This window comes from Oryx dammah, unplaced genomic scaffold (assembly GCF_014754425.2).
Source record: "Oryx dammah isolate SB20612 unplaced genomic scaffold, SCBI_Odam_1.1 HiC_scaffold_8, whole genome shotgun sequence".
In the NCBI taxonomy this organism is placed as follows: domain Eukaryota; kingdom Metazoa; phylum Chordata; class Mammalia; order Artiodactyla; family Bovidae; genus Oryx; species Oryx dammah.
Genome location: NW_024070192.1, coordinates 7445946 through 7468459, shown reverse-complemented (window position 1 = coordinate 7468459; position 22514 = coordinate 7445946). Strand labels below are relative to the sequence as shown.

The 22514-nt window shown below is 38.8% G+C and overlaps 1 protein-coding gene across 4 annotated transcripts in view; it reads left to right on the top strand.

Moving 5' to 3' along the window:
- The window catches only part of ACOX1 (acyl-CoA oxidase 1), a 24062-nt gene extending 1548 nt beyond the window's left edge, over positions 1-22514 (top strand). Inside the window, exons 3-15 of one of the 4 annotated variants that reach the window (XM_040244572.1) lie at positions 3268-3428; positions 9662-9822; positions 12109-12216; positions 13527-13646; positions 13789-13904; positions 14310-14479; positions 15584-15746; positions 16292-16482; positions 16750-16929; positions 17065-17170; positions 17299-17442; positions 17613-17819; positions 18665-22514. In XM_040244572.1, the coding sequence (XP_040100506.1) occupies positions 3364-3428; positions 9662-9822; positions 12109-12216; positions 13527-13646; positions 13789-13904; positions 14310-14479; positions 15584-15746; positions 16292-16482; positions 16750-16929; positions 17065-17170; positions 17299-17442; positions 17613-17819; positions 18665-18712 (1779 nt within the window). In that variant the 5' untranslated portion in view covers positions 3268-3363 and the 3' untranslated portion in view covers positions 18713-22514. The remainder of the gene's footprint in view (positions 1-3267; positions 3429-9661; positions 9823-12108; positions 12217-13526; positions 13647-13788; positions 13905-14309; positions 14480-15583; positions 15747-16291; positions 16483-16749; positions 16930-17064; positions 17171-17298; positions 17443-17612; positions 17820-18664) is intronic. The other 3 variants (XM_040244571.1, XM_040244570.1, XM_040244569.1) reach the window with 3 other exon arrangements.

Here is a 22514-nt window from a genome sequence, read left to right as displayed (position 1 = left end):
TTTTTGCCTTTATGTAAATATACACTATAATTATATAATGTTAGTATAAGATTCCTTTGATTTGCAGCATTTCTTCTCATTTATTATTGGGCATTTCCTGTTTTAGGTCTCTACATTTTTTAAGAACGCCAATATTTTCATCAACAGAGAGTAAATGATTTGGATGGTACATATTTAAGAGCCAAGAAAAATGAAACAATGAAATATGTTGCAGGCTCTGTCTTTATGTTGCAATAGGCATTCCTCCCTTATACAACTGCCAACTGATATATTTGGTATCTATTTTCCAGTTTGACCTGGTTATTCTTGTCAAGAGGAAATTTACTCCAGACCACACTCAGAACTTCTTTCCATTTTAGTTATAAAAATACAGTTAATTTGGTAGTCCAGTCAGAGTACTTAACTAACTTCCAAATGCTCTTTTTTTATTTTTTAAAGTTTGTAACTTGCGGCTGTCAGGATATCGAGGTGGAGTAACTCCTAGAAAATTGTTTCTGATTTACCTGAATTGAGTTTGTGAAGTTGTAAAATTAGTAAAATTTGATTTTTCCTTAAAACAAGAGGTTTGTTTTGTTTTACTTTTAAATGGCTGCTTCCGTGTGTTTCAGAGTTAGTTAGATTTCATAATCTGTGGTGGTGCATAATGTGTAAATAGACTCCAGTGAAGTCACAGTGACATAGAACACAGTCCTTTATGTGAGTTAAAAATCAGGCGACACCAGCCAGTTTGTTTTTTTGTTTTTTTTTTTTTCTATAATGTATTTTATGACTCAGACCTCACTATTTGGGAAAAAGACAAAATACAACCTGTGGCAGGCCCTTTGACATCCTTTCAGTATTTCTGGGATATAACAGGAAGATCAATGTTTGTTAGAGAATGTTTCATTAGTCTTGGCAGTTACTGAATACCATTGATTGTTACTTTAGTCTTGGCAATTACTGAACACCATGGATTGTTACTCGCACCTGTGTTTTATGTATCACTATCAAACTTAACTGTGACGTACCATTAATTGTCAGATACATTGGATGTCTTAAACGATAAAATTGGCTTTGGGGAGAGGGATGCTATGATTAATGAAATATAGTAATATTTCTCTTTCTAGGGATTTGGGGCATTTACTGGTCTCTTTTATATCCAGTTTTCCTATCACAAAATGAAACATGAGAATATTTTGAAACTGACTAAAATATTAGTAAAGTACTTTGAGTTTTCTCAACTCAAGCAGTAGAAGAATTCTTCTCTCCGTTCCTTGAGAAAGTAAGACTTTGCTGTTTGGGGAATATACAAATTCCTTTCCTGATCTCCTTTTCTGAAATTTTGTCTTTTAACTATGCTGTTTGCTATGCAAAAACTAAAGTATTTTTAAAGTAACAAAATTCTAATGCGAACCAGTTGTGATTTTTTTTTTTTTTTTAAATCCTTCTTAGGTTTTTAAAGCTAGTTCCTTGAAAAGCGTCTTCAGGGAGAATTAAACAAAACTTACAACAAGTGCTCAGATATTGTTCTTTATTTAATTTCAAGAGGCCTCAAAAAAATCTATGTCAAAAACATAAGTATTTGACAGTCTTTATTTTGTGTCACATATTTTTTCCCTCTCAGTTTCTAGAATTAATTATTTTGTGTCAACATCAGCACTTTACCAACCCAGAGCCTCCTCATTTCCCATAAGGGAATGGCTGTGTCTTGTATTGCTACTGTTTTTAGCAACTAAATTACTGCTTTTATTACTCAGAAAGTCTTACAGGTTCATTTCCTCCTTCAATGAAAGTGAGGTCACTCAGTCATGTCCGACTCTTTGCAACCCCATGGACTGTAGCCTACCACGCTCCTCCGTCCATGGGATTTTCCAGGCAAGAGTACTGGAGTGGGGTGCCATTGCCTTCTCCAGAGGATCTTCCTGACCCAGGGATTGAACCCAGGTCTTCCACATTGCGGGCAGACACTTTACCATCTGAGCCACCAGGGAAGTCAATAAAGCATGGCTCTTAGGGAGTGCTGTGGTGCTCTTGCCTTTGAGAGGCCGGTTTTTACATTTACCTCCACATTATCCCACCTTAGTGAGATGGGTATGTTTTTTGCAAAACGTCTTCTCTCTTTAGAACAGCTTCTGTGAGAGTTACCTAGAAACTCACTGGCCTCTTCTGTTCCTCCACCTCCTTTGCCCTCTTTCTCTCCTTGCAGTCTAAATTAACATTTAGTATTTGTGTGAAAATCAGAGAACCTCAGGGTTAAAAAGCATTTTTGATGTTGGCTAGTCCAGGCACTCCTTGAATGTTTGAATCTGTCCTCAGCACCCCTAAAAGGTGGTGGTATGGTTTTAGGGCCGCCCCAAAAGTGAGTTGGCAGCCTACCCCCTCTTTCTCTTGAATTTATGCTTTGCTTGTTCCACAAGCCAGGACAGGGTGGTTACACTGCTTTCTGTCCATCCCTTGAAACATCATGAGGGTCAGTTAGATGATACTTTATACCTTAAACTGCTACATAGATAGAGCTGACAGAATAGACTCCTATAAAATCTCTAACTTGGCATGGCTGAGGCTGACTAGTGTATATAACTTGTATTGACTACTTCACAGATTCTTTTAGGGGAAAATCATTAATTAAAAATAATTTAATTAATTAAAAATAATTTAATTTCATTAAAATTAGAATTCCCTTAATCTGGACTAATTTTCAGAGACCCTTTGTGATTTTTAACATATTCACATTACCTGCTTTACCCATCTGTATAACCTCTGAAGATGTTTATAGATTTGTGCTTTGGCCCCAGAATGTATACATACTATCCTGGACATTTGCTTTCGTTACTAGGGAAAAATAGTTTAAATTATTCTTCTTTAGGACATTTTGTTAACAGCTCAGCAAATGTAAATGTTCTATGGAATTTCTTTTGATTTTCAAGACAAGTGAAGCCTAAAAATAAAGCAAACACACACACTCATGTTCCAAGAAATCAAACCAATAACACCAACAAAATAATAAACAAAAGAGGTCTGAGGCTGAAACATGGGTAGAATTTGCTTCCTGGATTAAGTGTGAAATTCAGAATCCTGGCCCTGAAATGACTAGGGGGAGAAGAGATACCACTAGATTCTGCCATTGTTTTTTTAGATAGCATATGATAAGTTTGAGTCTTAATTTCATAAGAGAGGAGTTTAAATTTGTCTGACCTTCATCCTCAGGGCCAAACGTGTCTGGCGAGAATGGTGGTAGAATGCAGTTTCTAGAATAAGGCTGAGAACCTTTTCTTTTCTCTCCTGTAGACTACATATGGTCAATTTTGTGGAACCTGTGGGCCTCAATTACTCCATGTTTATTCCTACCTTGCTGAATCAGGGCACCACTGCTCAGCAAGAGAAATGGCTGCATTCATCCAAAGGACTCGAGATAATTGGCACCTACGCCCAGACGGAAATGGGCCACGGTTAGTCCACATTTGAGGGTCAGTGGGTAGCCCAGTCAGGTCTTCAGTTAACAAATGACTCTGGGCATTTGACTTTTTTTTCCTTCCTGCTACACGTTTGGAATTTTATTATTAAATTGATAAATCTTAAAATCAAACTGTTTCCTCATAGTTTATTTCCCCATAAACTGGTCCAAGATTCTGGCCTGAAAGATGTGTCACTGTTATTTTTTACCATTGCTGTGTACACCCAGTTAAAATGGGTATCGAGCAGTTTGGAAAGGTGGGGTTGAAAATATGGCAAAGTGTTCCATTGTGTGTGTGTCTGATTTAAAAGACCTAGTTGGAAATTCTTAAGAGGCTTCACGCCTCAGCAACATGTGGAAGATGCTTTGCTTTAATGAAGTTAAAAATGTGGATTTTAATGAGACAGAGGATTAAAGTGGTGAAGGCTGCTGGGGGTTTGGGAAAAGGTCCATGATGGTCTTCATTTCGTTTCTTTTTATTCATTTTTCTGTACCTGCCCATGGACTTTGAATTCTTGGTTAAATTGTTCTGAAAACCTTTAAAAAAGTTTTTGTTTGGTCTTGTGAAACAAGTTTGTTTTCATAGACAAGGCCACAGATGGGCTTAAGGGTCTTGAGTTTGAGCTGCCCAGTGTCATTCCTAATTATCAGAATGTTTCCCTCATGTAAATAAAAGAAAGCAAAGAAAAGGGAGGAAGAAAGGATGCAGATAGCAGGGACATTCCTCTTTTGTGTTTGATTTGGTGCTTTTTGGCTTGTGAATTGGTTTAAGTAAATGTCCTTTCTCATAATGCCTATGGGCACTGCAGGAGGTCATGGGACAGTTTTATGAACACCCTACCAGGCACCCCAGGATGGTTAGCACTGAGATGACATACCTGAGAGAAGATGTCCTAAGGGAAGAAAGATCGCATTCCCAGTGTTCCTCTCTTGGAGTGTGGGTGGGTGTTTTGTATTCTTGAAATAGCTTTGTGGTACAGAATCCTTTTTGGTTTGTTTCCAAATTCATCACTGAATCTATTTGACTTTAAAAGGCATACTGTTCACTGGAGACATTAGATGTAAACTATTGTGAAACTAAATGAGTCTGATCTGTTTATCTCTTATCTTATCCTTCTGCCTCTATTTATGAAGTATATTTCCCATGTATATTTGAAAGAAGAGAGGAAGAATTGAAGACTTAAACTTCATTGGTTTGAGGAGTGCCGAGGGTTGGATTAAGGTCCTGTGTTGCTCTGGGCAAGATTGTATTTGTTAGTTTTCTTTCTCTTCTTCCTTCTAGTTTCCAAATGTTTTCTTGTGTTTGAAACCAACTTTGTCTTGATCTCTATGGTTTATTAGAGAACAGAGTTTTAAAATTAGTTTAAAATTGTTTCTTGCTGGAACTTTGTCAGTTCATATAAGTTTTGCTTCGCTGAGTGCTGTTCTTTTCCTAAAAAGCCAGTTTGTTGGCTAATTAATATCCCGTAAGAGTATAATCTTATAGAGAATATATAAAAAGTACTTCAGCATTAGTGGGATTGGAAATAGAGCAACTTGTACAGGATGATTTGACTATTTAAATTCTGAGACTTTGGAACATTGGTCAACAGTGATTATCTCACGTTCTTAGAACAGAATTAGCTGTAACTTCCAGTTTGGGATTCTTTCACTTCTAGGAAGCCTCTGAGAAGTGAAGAAATTAAAAGTGCTCAGTCTTATTCCGGGATCCTCAAGAATTTTAAAATTCAACCATCTGCAGAAAGTCTAGCTCACCAGTGTTCCTCTTCCCTCCTTTAAACACACTTCTGTCTGTACGGGCACACAAGCCCAACACATACTGGGTCTGTGGATCTGCGAGCCCTAATCAAAGGCAGAATCCTGGACCAAGGAGGTTGCATTGTCTCCCCGGGGCTGCATTGTTCAAGAGACTGTCTGGGACATGGTCTAGGGTTAATTATCTCCTGACCATATGTCTCTCCAGGTCACAAAGCAGATAGTGTCTTGGTCGTCATGGTTATTTGATCATTTCAAGTTCTGGCCACTTCATAGGGATTCTTCTTGCCTTTTCTGTTATTATAATTATTCAGGAAAATAGAGCTTCTGTAGTACATGCTTATCACCCTTGAAAATGCTGCAGTATCTGCAGATTCCCATCTCTAATACTAAACTGTGAAAATATTCTTCCTTTGAAGCTTAAAAAGTAGGTCATGCACTTGATGTTGTAAGTCCCTAATCTTCCTCTTCCTGGATCTCACTGCTCTGTCTCTCCAATAGCCTCCCATCCTCTTTTTTCCCTTTTTTTTTTCCATTCTCTTCCCTGTTGGCCTTCCCATGAGACTTGCTCCCTGGATATTCTAATTTCCCCACTGTTAGTAATAACAATATAAATGTCTACAAAAGCTGTGTTCTTTGTCGTTATGCCTTTGGAATATCTTTCTCAGAGATGAATGACTACATTTGAAGAGAATGAGTACTTTATAGCTTTTGGTGCATAAGACATGGAATAGGTTTTGATGTATTTAGTGTGCTCGTGTCTCCTTTGTCCCATCAACATGGTCACTTTGGGTTTTTTGCTACTTTTATATCTATTTAAGAATTAAAGTTGTCATTTACCAATGCTAATGAGCTTGGATATTACTCTGCATTTCATATGTATGAACTGGCATTTTCTTCTTTGAGTATTGGATAAATAGAATCTGCATGTTGATCTTAGAAAATTATATTGTTTCTATTGGCTCTGTTTCATTAAATATTTTGGCCTCAGTGCATCTGTCTCTGACTAGGTATAAGTTTTCTTCTCATATCTTGGGTAAATTAGCTTCCATTTTATTCCCATTTTTGTTTGTTGAATTCATGTTTAATGTTTTTACTTGTGTATGATACAGAGTGATCAGTCTCACAGTATTTATGTTTATTAACTAATAGCTCTTTCACTTTATTATGTTCTTTCTAGTTTATTTTAGAGTTTTGTAATAGTTTCAATTTATTTATGGAACCTTAAATATATTAATTTGTTTCTTACTGTTTTCTCTAACATCATAAGCTTTGGCTCATTGTTGTTTTAAAGATATTTAAAAATCTGATAGGATAAGCCTACTATTGTTACAGCCTATGTTTCAAGATATTTGTATTCAGTGTTCTTGCATACTTATTCTTTTTGATAAATTCTGATCTCAATTTATCAAGTTCTAAAACATATTCTATAGAAATTTAAAACCTGTGTTACATTAAATCCCAGTATTTTCTTGGGAACTATTAATTTTCCTTCATACTCTGAGCTAGGAATTAGCAATTTCTTTTCTGTTACTCGGATCTTTCATTCATCCTAGTAGGTATTTATGTGTTTTCATAATTAAATCTTTAATATTCTGAGCTAACTTATTTAAAATTTAAAAATATTTTGTTGCTGTTATAAATCACCTTTCTCTTTAATGGGATTTCTATTTGAATGGTTCTAATGGATAAGAATGAATGATTTTTTAAAGCCTATAGCTTTTCTAAATTAATTTATGATTGATGGTGTTTTGTTGTTGATTTCCTAGGATTATAATCATGCTGTCCACTGAATTGCTATTTTGATTTCTTCCTTTCTCAATATGTTGTTAATCTAATCATTCATCCTCACTACTGGCCAGCCTTCCCAGCCCTGTATTAAGTAGGAGATATGGGGAAAGCCTTTTGGTGTTAACGCTTTTGAAAGAATTGACTGCAGGTCCTTACCAAGTAAAATGTTGGTGCTTTGCAATTATAAAGTAAATTAATTTAAAATAATTTATGATCTTTATCATGCAAATATCAATTCTTGATTTAAATAAAAAACTATACAGGTAACTTTGTCCTTGTAACGTTTCTACATTTCCTCTGCTTCTGAATAATCCTTACCCTAGTTACAAGAGACATTTTACTCCTGGAAACAGCTTTCAGCTTCAGAACAGTTTGTGATGATAGCAGTTTTCCCCTTGCGCTTCTCAGTGTGCTCTGCGGTAACCCTTGGTGTTGGCATTATTCTCTGATACACACCCGCCCATGATGAGTCTGAAGGGCGCCTCAGAGCGACCTCTCCTTCACCAGGAATTGCTCTGGTTTCTAGCCATGGAAAAGTAGGCTCTCAGCACTGAGAGTGGTTGGCTTCAGGCCACAACTTTTGACCGTAGTTCAGAGTTCTCTTCTTACAGCTCCTGCTGCTGCTGCTACTAAGTTGCTTCAGTCGTGTCCGACTCTGTGCGACCCCATAGACGGCAGCCCACCAGGCTCCCCCATCCCTGGGATCCTCCGGGCAAGAATACTGGAGTGGGTTGCCATTTCCTTCTCCAATGCGTGAAAGTGAAGTCGCTCAGTCATGTCCGACTCCTAGCGACCCCATGGACTGTGGCCCTCCAGGCTCCTCTGTCCATGGGATTCACCAGGCAAGAGTACTGGAGTGGGTTGCCATCGCCTTCTCCTAGGCACACTTTAATTTTTCTTCCTGCACACCATTCCTTTAAAAACAGGACAGTTGACATTTCTGTTTGTGAGTGAAAGGTACTCTCTTCCCAGGAATGTTGTTTTTCCAAGTATTTTCACTATTTATAAAAAAAAAAAACCACTGTTTATTTTGAAATGACTACAGATTCATAGGAAGTTGCAAAAATAGCCCAAAGACATCCCATGGACCTTTTCACTCAGTTGCCACCAGTGGTAATATCTTACAAAATTTCCAGTTTGATGCTTCCAAATCTTAACTGATTTGGCAGGTCTTTCTAATGTCCCCACTGTCATCCTCAGCTCAGATTGCACTAGAAGACATGATTAGGCTATGATATTTTTGTCCTTGTTTTGCCATGATCTTTTTCTTTTGGTTGTGCTTTGAGGCCTGTGGGATCTTTAATTTCCCAACTAGGAATGAACTTGTCCCCTTACCCTCATTGGAAGCTTGGAGTCCTAACCACTGGACCACCAGGGAAGTCCTGCCATTATCTTTCTGACCTGAAAACACTTAATTCATCTCAGCTTTAATTTCTTTGTAAAATGAGGAAGTTATTCGTGCATATTTTGATTTTCATGTGATTGGTTAGCTGAAGGCTCAGCTTACCCCAACCCTTGTGGAAAGGCATCACAGATCAGCCCTCACCTAGAGCACCCTCCCCCTGATTATTTCTTTCTTCAAGTGGAACAAATGGAGAAGTTTTGAAACTGCTCAGGCTCATTTCTAAGATAAAGAACATAGTAAGAGCAATATAGAATTGATTAATTTAGAGCCGGAATTTAGATAAAAATGCCAGAAATGGCAACCCACTCCAGTACTCTTGCCTGGAAAATCCCAGGGACGGGGGAGCCTGGTGAGTTGCTGTCTATGGGGTCTCACAGAGTTGGACACGACTGAAGCGACTTAGCAGCAGCAGCAGCATGCAACGTTACAAAGCTGTATAGCACTATTTCCTATTAGAAGTAAATTCACATAAAAGTCTAGGGCACTTGCAAATTTTAAATGGAAAAGAATGACTTTAGAAATTGGATTTTAAATGACAGTTAACATGTTTTTTCTTATTTTGTTTGATTGTAATGGAGCACTTGTTATGCATGAATCTGTTATTTGTGAATATCATGATCTTCACTAAAAATTGCATGTCTTTTTATTTCTGAAATTAATTACTGGAGTGAAGAGCACCGTCAGTTTTTGTATTAAATTGTTTCAATAGCATGTGGCTGGATATTTTAATCAATCCAAATGAAATGACCAAAATTATGTGAAGAATGTGGATTAATGGTGGATGTTTTATAGACAAATAGAAAAGTTTTCCAACCCAGAAACATGATTATTAGATCCTGGAAAATTTTTTTCCAAGAGAACTTCTGTGTTTTCCCGTCTCAACTTTTCCTTAGAATATATGTCATTGTACAACTTCAATTCTCCATTCCATCAAGCCTCTTCAGAATTTTTATTTACCTTAATTGCAAGGCTATAATCCTTTGCCTTGGTCACATGGTCTTGGCTGCACAGGCTTTGGAATCAGTTCCCAATCCCTGCCAAGTTATTTTAGAAATGAGTCACATTAGAAAATACTTCTCACCAATAAGAAAAATGGAAGTAAACAAGAATTATAATGTAATACAGAAAGGGGCAGTGCTCCCATCCATGATGAAGTCTGCTCAACTAATTCATACTTAACAGAAGGTATTTTTTTTCTCCTTCCCTTGCTGTTTGTTCAAATTGCTGATCTCACACCTGATGACTCTCAAATGCCCATCCTTGGTATTTCTCTGAAGCTTTGTGCATCGAGGGCAGCCTGGGCCTCTGGACCTTCACTTGGGCATGTTCCTGCCCACCTTGCTGCACCAGGCAACCGAGGAACAGCAGGAACGCTTCTTCATGCCTGCCTGGAACTTGGAGATCATTGGCACTTATGCCCAAACAGAGATGGGTCATGGTACGGTGCATTCAGTCTACCTTCTGGGTTGGGTGGGGCTCTGCAAGCCTAGTGCACGTGGGGCGTCCATCACGTGCCAGTGGTGGCGTCTCCACGTGCTGTGTGAGATCTGTTTAAATGCAGTCTTTCTGCAGCACTCCAGGTTTTCACATGTGTAAGTCTTGGCATAGACAATGCCATGGTCAGCGGAAATTAAAGCTTATGTTTTCAGAGATATACTGATTACTTATTCATGGCTCCCCTTCAGCAAATCAAGAATTAAAGAGTTAGGTCTTACTTACTAAGTGGTTTTTCAGGTTCACTGCTTTTGTACAGGATTTGTATAGAGAGTCTGAACCCATCTCTTTTTCTTCATTACTATGATTCCCTTTGATACTGATACCTTAATGAACTTAAACAGATTCCAGAAGAAATACATGTTAGTAGCATGTGTGCTAAAGGGAAGTGAGTGCTTATATAACCAAAATAGGCAGCATTTTTAACCTTGACATTATTTGTGTTGATTCACTAAATTCAGTAGACTTCTAAAAGGGGCTTTGGCCAAAGTTTAGTAAAAATAAGATAAGTTGTACTTCCAGGTAATTGATTTCACATTCTGTATATATGACCTTTCTTTTTTTCTTTGCATCCCCCACCTGCCTTTCTCTGTGAACTGGATGGGGCTCAAGCTGGTGGCACTTGTTCTCTGTTGGTATTTGTATTTGAATGGTATCAATTCATCTACTTCTGGCTTCTGTTTGCCCACTCAGAGGTTTCAGAAGAGCTCGTCTAGTGTATATTTGCTCTTTGTTCCTTATTCCTGTAACAGCTTCATCTTAATTTGATTGCTCAAATTAAATTTGACTTTCAGCTTTGATGCTAAATAGTATTTTACAGGATGTTCCTAAGACACAAAGTGGAATACTATTTGGTTCAGTTGTGCCTTTGAAAACACTCTATCGTTACCTGTTCTATAAAAGTTTCTTCTTTGGTGAAAGGAGTCTCACTGTCTGATTCCTTGATTCCCATCCAGGGGAAGGTTGATCACCCATAAACTGGCCATTTCTGTTATTCAACTTGGAAGTTTCTGAATGTTTTACAATTAATTTTAAGTGGTGAATGAAATCTGGCATTATCACAGCAATGTGGTAAAAAGTTCTCATCATTGACTTCAGGATAGGGAGAGGGTCACATAGAACATTTTTCTGTAACTTTTTTCAAAGAATTTTGGCACGTTTGTATTAGAATTCAAGGGCTTGCCTGATAGCTCAGTTGGTAAAGAATCTGCCTGCAATACAGGAGACCCCAGTTCGATTCCTGGGTCGGGAAGATCCACTGGAGAAGGGATCGGCTACCCACTCCAGTATTCTTGGGCTTCTGTTGTGGCTCAGCTGGTAAAGAATTTGCCTGCAATGCGGGAAACCTGGGTTTGAGCCCTCCTAGAGAAGGGCAAGGCTACCCACTCCAGTATCCTGGCCTGGAGAATTCCATGGACTGTATAGTCCATGGGGTCGCAGAGTCGGACCCAACTGAGCGACTTTCACTTTTTCATTAGAGTTTAAAACACAAATCCCTGTCCATCTCCAATAAACATGAAAGTGGTAAACCAGTCAGGAATAAGTGAAAGCCTAGTGTTGGAAGCCTACAGGGTGAACTTGGACCTTATTGTTGGACTTTTAGAAATTTTTTAAAAGTCACCATTCCAGGTCTTCTTTTCCCCAAAATGGTTATAACTTTTAAAGTTTTAAAGCTTGTTTTCCTTTCTAGCATTCATTCTGAAATAAATTCTCAGTTTACAAGAACTTTAGCTGCAATCTCTTCCTGTCACATGTTATCTCATTCTTTGTTATAATACAGAATTCCAGAATGTTGAATTGGTGTGGTAGACACAATACGAATGAGTTGAAATTGGCACACTGACAACTTAGAGATGCTTTTAAAAGGGCAGTTAACTTCCCTGTTAAAGTCATAGCCTGTGATCTCAGGAAACTGTGATTCTTATCTGTCTTTACATTTTCTTTTGGTTGATGTAAATAAATGTTCCCTATCCACTGCTGTGCAGTAAATCAAATACAGAAATGGAACATGCTTGATGTTTATATTTTCAGCTTAATACGAACTATCTGATTTAAGCATGGGAAATTCAGGATCTTGGTTATCAACTGTTTGTAGCTCATCTACAGATATTTTATTGTTAGATGTTGTTACTCTCTGAGATGCTAGCACTTTAAAGGAACTGGACAGATTTTACCCTGTACCTGTTTTTTCCCATATTCTATCTGAAGTAGGTATAATTCATTTCCTTAGGAACCCATCTTCGAGGCTTGGAAACCACAGCCACTTATGACCCTGAAACCCAGGAGTTCATTCTCAACAGTCCTACTGTGACCTCCATCAAGTGGTGGCCTGGTGGACGTAAGTGAATTTTTTTAATAGTAACTGGATGTTTTGAAGACATTATAACATTGTGTTTAGAATATAGAGCGTCTATGAGAATATAATTTTGAAATATAGAAAGAACTCTTAGGGCTTAAACTGTGCTGAGCTTTTCACATTCTCTTGTGTTACCTGTTATAGATATTTAAACACTTGTCAAGTGCAGAGGACAGCTGTCAATTTTGCTGCTTTTCATAGATTTTTATCTAAGCATTCCCATGTGTTAGCATAATTTCCACAATCATCATTAAAGTAATTTAGTATTCCCAGTTTGGTTAGTCATTTATGTATTGAAAAGTATTTGAGGGATTTCCCTAATGGTTCAGTGGCTAAGACTATATCCTCCCAGTGCAAGGGGCCTGGGTGCAACCCCCGGTCAGAGAAATAGATCCCACATACTTCAACTAAAGATCCCGTATGCTGTAACTAAGACTTGGCACAGCCAAATAAATAATCAAACAGAAATAGAAATGAGTATTTTTTTTAAAGAAAAGTATTTTAATTTTTAAATTTTTGTTATAACAACTTTGATGTGAAATTTATTTATTATTGTCTTCTATTCTGAGTTATTGTTTTAGGATACATATATTTCAAATGAAGGATTTTGTTATCCACATTATATATTTTAATATGTGGTATTACATTCTGACAAGGAAAAAAACTAGCATGCAATAAAAGGGAAATATTTCTGGATGCACTAACCAAAAATCTCTTAAAGCAGCGTATCCTATAGTACAATGGGGTAATCTGCAGTGGTGGAATATTCTCTATCTTTGCCGTTCAGCGTGGTAGCCACTGGCCACCTGAACACTGGAAATGTAACTAGCTGACTGAGGGACTGAATCTTCTATTTTATTTCATTATAATTAATTTAAATGTAAATAACCACATGTGGCTAGTAGCTACTGTCTTGGAAAGCCCTGCCTTAAGGGAGAAAAAGGAAATAATTTAATGTATTACGATTATCCTAAAAATGTCTTTATGTAAATGAATGAAAAATAAGTAGAACAAGTAAAACTATCTTCTTTAAAATGCTATCAAATTAACATGTTGTCTACCCTAAACTTAGATAATATTATATGTCAATTATATTCCAGTAAAAATACACACACATATATATGTGTGTATTTTTAAAATGAAGGCTTACTTTGCCAAAATTTAATGAATTTTGCTCTTGATGGAATCTTAGTCTTATGTTTAACATATGCTTTTCTCTCTTTTGTTTCTGGCTTTTGAAAATGTGAGAACATTTGCTCACTTTTCCTCTCTCGTTCTCTTTTATGTTGTAGTTGGAAAAACTTCAAATCATGCTATCGTACTTGCCCAGCTCATCACTCAGGGGAAATGCTATGGATTACATGCCTTCATTGTACCTATTCGTGAACTTGGGACCCATAAACCTTTGCCAGGTTAGGATTCTCTAATGTTGAGATGGAAAATTAAACCAGTCACTATCTTCTGCAAAAAGTATAATATGTAACTAAAGAAGAAGAGGGGAGCCAGGAATTCCAGAACATAAAAACCTTGTGACTTTCCTTTCATCTGCGGTAGGTATTACCGTAGGAGACATTGGCCCCAAATTTGGCTATGATGAGATGGATAATGGCTACTTGAAGATGGACAACTATCGTATCCCCAGAGAAAACATGCTGATGAAACATGCCCAGGTACAGAGAGATGGAAAATAGGAGCAGACATGTCAGACATGGGGGTTTCAGTGGCCATTGATAATCATAAGGTTGGGATGGTCTGTTCGTTTAGAAGGTGATAACAGATTTTTTACTTCTGATGATGCTTTTATTGTGACCATGAAATCAGATCAGTTGACAGGCGTGAAGAGCATGTCTTGGTTTGCTAAACCAGTGGGGCTCACACTTTAGCATACATTAGAGTCTCCTGGAAGGCTGGCTAAAACTAGATTACTTAGCCCCTAGAGTTTCTGATTTAGGAGGTCAGGGTGGGGACTGAGCATCAGGTGGTGCTGATGCTGCCTTTCTGGGGACCACACTTTGAGAATAAACTGCCACTTGGGTTTAACAGAGGGAAACATCCATCTCATGTTCTTTTTCCAGGTGAAGCCTGATGGCACATATGTAAAACCCCTGAGTAACAAGCTGACCTACGGGACCATGGTGTTCATCAGGTCCTTCCTCGTGGGAGAATCCGCGCGGTGTCTGTCTAAGGCATGCACCATTGCCATCCGATACAGTGCTGTGAGGCATCAGTCTGAAATCAAGCCAGGGTAAGGGTAAAGTCTGAGATGAGCTCAGTACTAAAGGTCTGGCGTGATCCCCATTCAAATATCAAAATTCCCAAATGTGATGTGGCGAAAGTGCATTTGTTATAAAATTAGCTAGAATGGCAGTGTACTGGGTCTGCTACTTAGAATCTAAACTTCCTTAAGTGGAAAGATGAGAATAAGCACCTAATTATTACTTTTAACTTTCTAAGAAAAACGATAATATTACTAGAGCTTTATAAGTGAAGTGTTCAAAACACTGAAGGTGTGGTGTGAAGGTTCTAATTGCTGCTCACAACTACAAATTGTTTAGTGAAAGTGACATTAAACTCGATTCCCTGTTGTGTTCCTGGGCATAGTTTGTTCTTATTTCCGCCTACTAATTGGGCATGACTCTGATAAACGTTTTACTCTTAAAGAAGAAATAAAGAAATTGGTAAGGGCAGACTCGTTTTGCATGCTCAGTGGACCTTCTTAGACTTTCAGTATTAAACTTAGTACACTGGGTCTTCTCATATCAGTGGTCAGGATATAGTTTATTCTACCAGCTACACCCTTTAACATTGCCTTCCTCCTGTGAAGTTAACGAAGTTTGGTTCTGTATGTTGCCATGAGATACTGTTTTCATAGTCAAACTAGAAAGACTGGAAAGATTAAGAAAAATACAAATGTCACCTAGAAAATCCTGTTCACGTGTTCAACAGGGTCGTTCAGAGTGTGGTCTTCTGTAGCCAAATAGCCTAGATTTAAATCAAGAATCTGCATGGGTGGGAGGGGGGTTCAGGTTTGGGAATGCATGTACACCCGTGGTGGATTCATGTCAATGTATGGCAAAACCAATACAGAATTGTAAAGTAAAATAAAAAATAAATAAATTAAAAAAAAAAAAATCTGCCACTTATTAGCTCTGTGATTCTGGGTAGGTTCTTAACCTCATTTTCCCCATCTATAAAATAGAGCTAATAAAAATTACCTCACAGGATCTTTGTGAGGATTAGATAAATTAATCTATCAAAGTGCTTAGTCCAGAATCTGGCATGTAGTGAGCTCTGTATAGGCATTTATTTATTTATTTTTGTTTGTTTTTCCTTTTTTCATATACTTTAGTGAACCAGAACCACAGATTTTGGATTATCAAACCCAGCAATATAAACTTTTTCCCCTCCTGGCCACTGCCTATGCCTTCCAGTTTGTAGGCGCATACATGAAAGAGACCTATCATCGGATTAATGAAGACATTGGCCACGGGGACCTGAGTGAGCTGCCTGAGGTCTGTGTCTGGTCTCTGTCCCTTGTGGGAACCCTTCTTGTTCATACTTCCCTGTGGGATCGTGTGCAGAGAAAATTAAACATTGGGATACCTTGAAAAAAATCCATATTTTTATGGATTTATCCATGTTTTTAAATTTCAGAATTACTGTACTATGTTGGTCCTTTATTGAGCGAAGGAACCTAAGTGGTGCCTTTTCTCGCCACGTAGAACAGTTCAGAAGGGAATGTAATGTTACTAGTTTAGGCTAGTTAGATGAGGATGTTTTTCCTTTTACATACATGGCAAGTGACTTTGTTTCGTTTTTGTTTGTTGGGTTTCTTTTGGCCACACCAGTCTGTTTGCGGGATCTTAGTTTCCTAATCAGGGATCAAACCAGGCCCCTGGCAATGACAGCACAGAGCCCTAAGCACTGGATGCCAGGCAAGTCCCTGGCAGGTGATTCTGCAAGTGACCATTTCTGTTAAGTGAGGTTCAGTGTGTCTATTTGGAACGCAGGCTGTCAGCACCGCAGACGTCCTGATGGCCTGTGCTTCCCCCTTCAGCTTCACGCGCTCACCGCTGGGCTGAAGGCTTTCACGTCCTGGACAACAAACACAGGTATTGAAGCCTGTCGGATGGCTTGTGGCGGACATGGCTACTCTCATTGCAGTGGACTTCCAAATATTTACGTCAATTTTACCCCAACCTGCACCTTCGAGGGGGAAAACACTGTCATGATGCTGCAGACAGCCAGGTTAGAATCTAATTCGTGATTTCTATCCTATGTTCTCAGGAATGTCCGAGTCTTTTCCACTGATAACTGTTCCCGTGGTTTCTCTTCGCATTATGTTTGTTCCTGAAAGATGTCATTTTGCCTTCCATCCTGACCCAGGATGTTTATCTTGTGCTCAGACTAGTATGAAACCCCTGTCACAGAGTTTAAAGTCATTACAAGAGTTCACTTTATTTCTGTTTCACGGGAAGCATAGTTACTGAAAGCATGTGCCCTGGTGACTTCTAGGTTCCTGATGAAAAGTTACGACCAGGTGCACTCAGGCAAGTTGGTGTGTGGCATGGTGTCCTACTTGAATGACCTGCCCAGCCAGCGCATCCAGCCACAGCAGGTGGCCGTCTGGCCAACCGCGGTGGATATCAACAGCCCCGACAGCCTGACAGAGGCGTACAAGCTTCGAGCGGCCAGGTGAGCGCACCCACAAGAGCTGGGACCGGCAGCTGCAGGGGCCTCAGGCCCAGGGCCTCGGTGGGAGGCACAAGTATTCACTGTCACCTTCCTGGGCTCCAGTTTTCCAGGTTTTTGTTTTTTTTTTTAAAACAGATTAGTAGAAATTGCTGCTAAAAACCTTCAGACTGAAGTGATTCACAGAAAAAGCAAGGAGGTAGCGTGGAACCTAACGTCCATTGACCTTGTTCGGGCAAGTGAGGTCAGTGATGGTTCTCCCCACCCCACTGCTGGTCCTTCACCACCCCCTCATTTTCTTAGTACAGAAACCTTATCACTGTTGAATCTTTTTCAGAGATTCTTACATTCTGGTGTTTTCCTTATATCTAGGCACATTGCCACTATGTGGCAGTTAAGCTTTTTACGGAAAAAGTCCTCCAGATTCAAGAGAAGTCCATCCAAGCTGTCCTAAGGCGTTTGTGTCTCTTGTATTCTTTGTATGGAATCAGTCAGAATGCAGGGGATTTTCTTCAGGTCAGGATTTTCTAAGTTTAAGTCCCTTTATTTATTTACTTCTTAATTTTTTACGGAAAATGATTTCGGTTTATTTTGTAGTTGTGCCTGTGTGTGTGTCCAGATACTCATAAACGTCTCTCTGCATGCGCGCCTTGTGACGTCTGTGCTCACTCATTTCTTCCCTTTAGGGGAGCATCATGGCAGAGTCTCAGATCTCCCAGGTGAATGAGCTCATAAAGGAGCTGCTGACTGCGATTCGCCCTGATGCGGTTGCTCTGGTGGATGCATTTGATTTTCAGGATGTGACATTGGGCTCTGTGCTTGGCCGCTATGATGGAAATGTGTACGAAAACATGTTTGAATGGGCCAAAAAATCCCCACTGAACAAAACAGAGGTAAAAAAAAAAGTGTCTTTCAACTTTTGAAGTTACTCATTTAAGTACTAAGGTAGGAAAGCCCTCAGAGAATGACCACCTGTGGAAGCTTTGCGAGCTCTCATGACCGCTTCAGACAGTCCCTTTATTTGAGCAACGGGTTCTGAAGGGAACAAGACCTTTCCTATAGTATGTGGGCTTTTAGTTTCCTCAACTAACAACAGTTGAAAAGTTTCAAACATATACACGAATAGAACACTGCAGTGCATCTCCCTGTACCCTGATCATGTTTCAACAACTGTCTGCTCATCTGAACCTCCCAACTGAGAATTATTTTGAAGCAAATCCAAGGTATCAGGTAATTTTATTCATAAATATTTCAGTATGTATCTCTGAAAGATAAGGATTGCTTTTTTAAAAAAGCATAACTGCAGTACCATTCTCACACCTAAACAAATTAATAATAATTCTTTCATATCATGAACTAGCCAGTCAGTGTCCAGATTTTTTCCCCAGTTAGCTCAATTCTCCCCCCATCCCCCTTTGATTTTTTTGAGTCAGGATCCAAATAAGGTTCAGATAATTTTTTGATTAAAAGTATGTTATTTTGGGACTTCCCTGGTGGGCCAGTGGTTAAGAATCCACCTTCCAATGCAGGAAACGTGGGTTTGATCTCTGGCTGGGATCCCACATGCCATGGGGCAACTAGAGAGCCCTCGTGCCACAACTCGAGAAGCCCCTCCCTGCACCACAACAAAGAGCCTCTGAGTCACAATAAAGAGCCAGCGCAGCAAAAAAAAAAAAAAAATGCTATTTTAAATTGCAAGCTCCTTATCAGTAATGTTTTCTCTCTCCCTTTCCTGCAGGTCCATGAATCTTACAAGCACCTAAAGTCACTGCACTCCAAGCTCTGACATGGCTTGATGATAAGTGCAGTCTGCCCCTGAAAGTAGCTGTTTTCCTTACACCTGTCATACAGACTGCGTGGAATCTTGATCAAATTCAGAAAAGCTGTAGAGCAAGTGATAAATTGACCCTTTCCTCTTTTTATAAATGAAAAAAAAAAAACAGATTTTGCAAATTAAAGGAAAAAACCAGATGTGTTTTACAAGTGCAATTAACACTGAAAGAGACTATTAAGCATTCAGAAAAAGCTTTAAGAAATGCAGTGCGACTTCCATCTGTATTGCTGCTGATCCCAGGAGGCCAGGACTTTTGATAATTAGTAAAATTTAACTACTAAGTAGTTAATTATTTTCACATCTTAATTGCTAATCACTGGATATACGAGTGTTTTTAAGCAGAAGTGTTTTTTTAAGCAGGGTAGAACCCTTCCAAGCTTTCTTGCTTGTGTCCTAACACAGCTGCCAGGGGTCCCGGCTAGAAAGCAGGAGTGAAGAAGAGAGACTAGGGGAAAAGAAACTAATCAGGAAACCTGTGAGTTCGTGCCTGACACACTGACACCTTTCCTGCCTGCTTGCCCTCCTTTATTGAGGTATTGCTCCTATCTTAAATGTTCACAGGAGCATCTTTCCAGCCCAAAGATTTCTTGAGCACAGGCTCCTGCAGGGTCTCTGCCCTGTGCAATTCGGAACTAAGCTTCCATTGGAGGGTTCCCTCAATTGTCCCTCTAGTAGCACTATAGCTCCCTTTGCCTCAGCTTCTCGGGAAGAGGGAGGCAGCCAAGTCATCTCTACATACAACTTTTGGCAACTAATGAGATCTCCAGATCAGTGGTTTTGATCTCCCTCTCCTGAGAAAGATGCTAAAGAAAGGAGAAAAATAGTCACAGTTCCTTCTTAGAAGAATAAGGGCGTGGAGAGCTATCAGTTATGGTTACTGTAACTTTGGTGACCATGGTAACTACATTTTCTAGAACAATCCAGATTTCCTATATTCTGGCACTCTGGCAGAAGCCATTAAAATGCTTGGAGGTTACTGTGTCTGGCCTTAGAAAAATAAAAGCATCACTCATTGCCTCTTATACCCAGGAAAGTCCTTTGACAAACCATGTGTTCTGATTTTTTAATCAGAAAATGTAATCATTGAAACAGTGACTAAAGGATAAATGGAAGCTCCATAGAATGTTTCTTATGGTATATCTGGTTTTATTTTCAGTGTTTCTAGGAGCTTTATCTGACTTGCTAAATTGTCCTTTCAGCTGAAGTCTAATTTATACAATCATTCTATATTTAAAAGCTAAACATGTATCTCATGATGAAATTTTTCTTCAAATCAATGTAAAACAAATCACTTAATTTTCTTGTTGTTGTTAACTGTATTTGTAACCTCTGTCTCATGAAGCCAGTTGTTCTAGAGTCAGTCTTGAGAATGTAGTATGTTATTCAGGGAAATGTAATTCCCTTCTTGGGACCTTATCTAAATAGGAGACTTTAAGGTCCAGCAGAAGAAATACTGCCTGTTGACACAAGCCTTAATCTTTCCACCAGGAGAACTAATTGATAATTGTGTTAACATTGAAGTAAAAAAGCACTCTGTAAATCTCGTATGGGTATCTCTTAGGACTAGATCAGATTCTGGGAAATAACAGTAAATTCAGATTGCTTAATATTAACCTGTTAAATATAGAATTGTTTCCAGTTAGTGGTTAAAAATCTTATTCACAGAGGGCTAACCCATGGCCAGGACATGAGGGTTTTTGAAATGACACCCACACAATCCAGCTGCATAGGTCTGGGATCTAAGCAGTTTGAAACATGGTGGTGGACTCTGCCAGAGCCACCTTCAGTCCAGCACCTTGAGTTTTATTTAAAAGCTAGATCTCATATTGACAGTATTTTTATTGAAATGTTTTTAACTTATTCATTGTAATTAAAGAATAAAGGTACCATAAGACCTCAAGAATTTGTCACTATCAAGATGGAAAGAATGTGCCACGTAAAATTAAACATAAATTTAAATTATGAAGAATTTTAAGATGTAGATTTAGGTAACACTAAACAAAAGAAGGAAGGAAGGAAGGAGTGAGACCTGCCTGAGCAGATAGCCCTAAACCTGCCATGATGCTGTCTTTGTAGAGTATCTGAGTGCTCTGTCCACGCAGGAATACGGGTTTGTTGGTTTCTCATAAGGAAGCAGCAGACCCAGCTTGCTCTCCCTTAGAAGCCAGACTTTGCCACAGATAAGGTTGGTTCTTTTGGGTTCTTTTGTGAGCCATTTTCATAAAGAGTACAGATAAATTTCAACCTAATCTCCAAAATGATGATAAACCTGAGCAGAATTATTGTTTCTATTAGATGATACTGACCTAACCGTTTGAAAGATTCATGAGGTTTTTGCTGTTTGTAATGGATGAAGTTTGCTACATCCTGAAGTATTTGGATTTCTACTTCATATCTACTCAGTAGACACTGTGGTATACTTCAGTGTTTGGACATAAGTGACCTCAAAGCACAGTTGGTCCCAAAGCCTTTGCAGACCTTCCTGTTCTTGTCTTCAGAACATCATACCACTAAGTAGCAGCTTATCGTCAGAACATTCACTTAATTGCAACATTAAGGATGTTAAGGTACTTTCTGAGAACTCACTGGTTGTAATTTCAGATAACATACACCTGGAGGCATTTAATCATTTGTAACATTAACTTGTTATTAGAACTCAATTCTTGGATTTTCTTCGGTGCAAGGCTTTGGTTGCAGAAATATATTGATTCATGATCCTTGAGTTCTCTAGGGAAATTCCTCTAATGACTGTTGCCCAGAGTCCTACCCCTTTCTGAGTTCTTTCTGTCCATCTCAGTAAAAAGAAAACTAGATGCAGATGGCCTATAACACCCACTAACCATTTTGTGTACTGTGCAAGGTATGCCTGGGGTTATAGATTGTCCTCAAGCAGTAGCTGCTGCACCAACTGGAAAGGAGCCTTGCCAGGAAACTGATGATTCTATTTGAGGCCAAGAGTCTTCTGTTGAGTCTCCTGACTCATAAAGGTTTTCATGGAGAAATGCAGCGATCAGCTAATTGAATATTTATTATTCCTTTCCTGGAGGATTAGACCAAGTCACCGTAAATGAATAAAATGTCTTTTCATTTTAAAACACTGGTGGAGTTTTGCTTATAGCTCTCCAAACTCAAATTTTCATTATTATTCCTGTGGTCCATGATAGTAAATATAGAAACATAAGGAAATTTTAGAGTTATCAGATGTTAGCCTTTGTAGACGGCAAATTCCTAGGTTTCAGAGAATTTTTTATTTTTATTTTGTGTTACATATAAGTGAGCCACTGATTATCTCGAGGAAAATCATGGAACATTGGGAGGAATATTAAGAATTCTGAAGCAAAACAGTTTAACCACGTTACTGTCAACTGCTTCACAGATTAGGTAACAACGTGATTGTCCATCTTATGCATAGTATTCCAACTGATGACTGCTTGTTTGTAAACATTTCCAATTGCTATGAATTCAAGGAAATTACTTTGGCGCATATAATTTGCTACCTTCTTACCCCTTTAACTGTCGTGGTTTGAGTTTGGTTCCTACCTGATGAAGTGTATTTAGCATGTATTGTTCCGCATGCCTGGCAGGACATGTCAGGGAAGGTGGGAGTACTGGAGGAGGTGCACAGGTCCAAAGACTGAGTCACGGTTGGACAGTGGTGACCCACCAACCTTCGTTCGAATAAGCTAAACCACTAACCCCATCTTCCTTTGTAAAATTGAAAAACCCTTAATAAACTCTGTAATCAACACAAAAA